The 1,672-nt window shown below is 37.2% G+C and overlaps 1 protein-coding gene across 1 annotated transcript in view; it reads left to right on the top strand.

Annotated features, from left to right (window-relative positions):
• LOC105808113 (RING finger protein 17-like) overlaps positions 1–1,477 on the top strand; it is a 66,812-nt gene extending 65,335 nt beyond the window's left edge. Inside the window, exon 9 of the mRNA XM_012641674.1 lies at positions 1,368–1,477. Coding sequence (XP_012497128.1) covers positions 1,368–1,477 — 110 coding nt within the window. The remainder of the gene's footprint in view (positions 1–1,367) is intronic.
• Positions 1,478–1,672: the final 195 nt, after the last annotated feature.

Below are 1,672 nucleotides of genomic sequence, written 5' to 3'. Positions count from 1 at the left end.
AGAAAATTTTCTCACTGTCTTTACTCATCCCACCAAAGTACACACACATTCCTCTAAATGCTGCTGAGTACTTTGGCTTAGCCTAGACATTTTTTCACACCTCTCTAACCTGATTTCTAAGACTTGGGATTCAGAGTGGCTGTGAGTTATATTGGTTCTGTAGGTATAGTATACAGTAGAGTATAGATCGAACTGGCTTTTGTAAGCTGTCCTAGAAACCTAATCATTATCAATGGGATTCTGAGTTCCAAATATATCCATAAATAAACTAAGTTTTATAATACTGCGGAGTTACAACATGTATGCTGACTTTAGAATCTGTCACATGAACTGCGATCCCGCTTACATTTTATAAGTAATGTAAAGTATTCGCAGTTCAAATTGCTAAATAATTCATGATTGAAAGTGATCCATTTGTTTTATCAGTCATTTAGGGTTTGGACTCTTTTGTAGGGCCTCGATTTAGTATTCTAGAGTTTACAATGCCATAAGACACTTATTCTTTTAGAGGCTATTATAGATTTTCAGCCTTTGTGAATTCTTTTCTAACCCGTGGTTTAGTAATGTGGTTTAATTGATTCTTATCCAGGTTCTCCAGAGCTGGTTTTTGTAAGCCATGTGATACATCCTTGCCACTTCTACATTCGGAAGTATTCACAAATAAAAGATGCAACGGTATTGGAAAAGAAGGTGAATGAATTTTGCAATAAGAGTTCACACCTTGATCCTTCGGATATTTTGGAGCTAGGTAATGAAATATTACTCCGAGTTAAAATCAAGTTTATTTAAATACTGTAATACTTGGCCAGCCCAGATAGATTTGTTATAATACAGATATCTGCTCCAAGTTAATAGTAAGCATAAAAGTTTTAGAATTATGTAACATAAGTTAGATTATTTAGGCAAGTTAGTTAAGGATTAAAATTGAATGTTAACATATTTTTAGAGTGAGATATACACAAAAACTCCACTATGGAGTGGGGTGAGCTGCTTTTTAAACTATAGAACTTGTCAGGCTCAGTGGCTCACAACCTGTAATCCAGCACTTCGGGAGGCCAAAGCAGGAAGATTGCTTGACCCCAGGAGTTTGACATCAGCTGGGCAACACCCTGTCTCAAAAAAAATTTAAAAATTATCCAGGAGTGGTGGTGCACACCTGTAAGCCCCAGCTACTCAGGAGGCTGAATAGGGAGGATCACTTGAGCCCAGGAGTTGGAGACTGCAGTGAGCTATGATGCTGTCACTGCACTCCGTCCTGGGCAGCAGAGCAAGACCCAGTCTCTAAAAAATAAACCGTAAAACTCACGACAGATTATATAGCCCACCCCCACCCTTGTCTCCCGTCTTTATTTCTTATTTTGGTGAAGCATACTTCACAGGTTATCCTGTGGAGACACCTAGATACCCAAAAAATCCTCTTCAGAAAAACTCATCTGTTCCTTTTGGATCAAAAGCAGGTACTTTAACAACTGTCTGAGCTTGATGTAGTGGTGTTTGCTGTATGTATAGTAATTTCATATGATGTGAGGCAGTAAGTAAAGTGAATTTTACTGATAACTAAAACTTATTCCTTATTACAAAAGTTTTGACTCATTTTGGCAAAAATATTTCTGAAATTTACAATATTTCTCTAAGCTCTCTCCCCAGTTATACGTATTTACCTTTTTATCCC

Source organism: Propithecus coquereli, unplaced genomic scaffold (assembly GCF_000956105.1).
Source record: "Propithecus coquereli isolate 6110/MARCELLA unplaced genomic scaffold, Pcoq_1.0 Scaffold168, whole genome shotgun sequence".
Taxonomy (NCBI): Eukaryota; Metazoa; Chordata; class Mammalia; order Primates; family Indriidae; genus Propithecus; species Propithecus coquereli.
The sequence above is the reverse complement of the archived record's forward strand: the minus strand, read 5'-3'. Positions and strand labels throughout refer to the sequence as shown.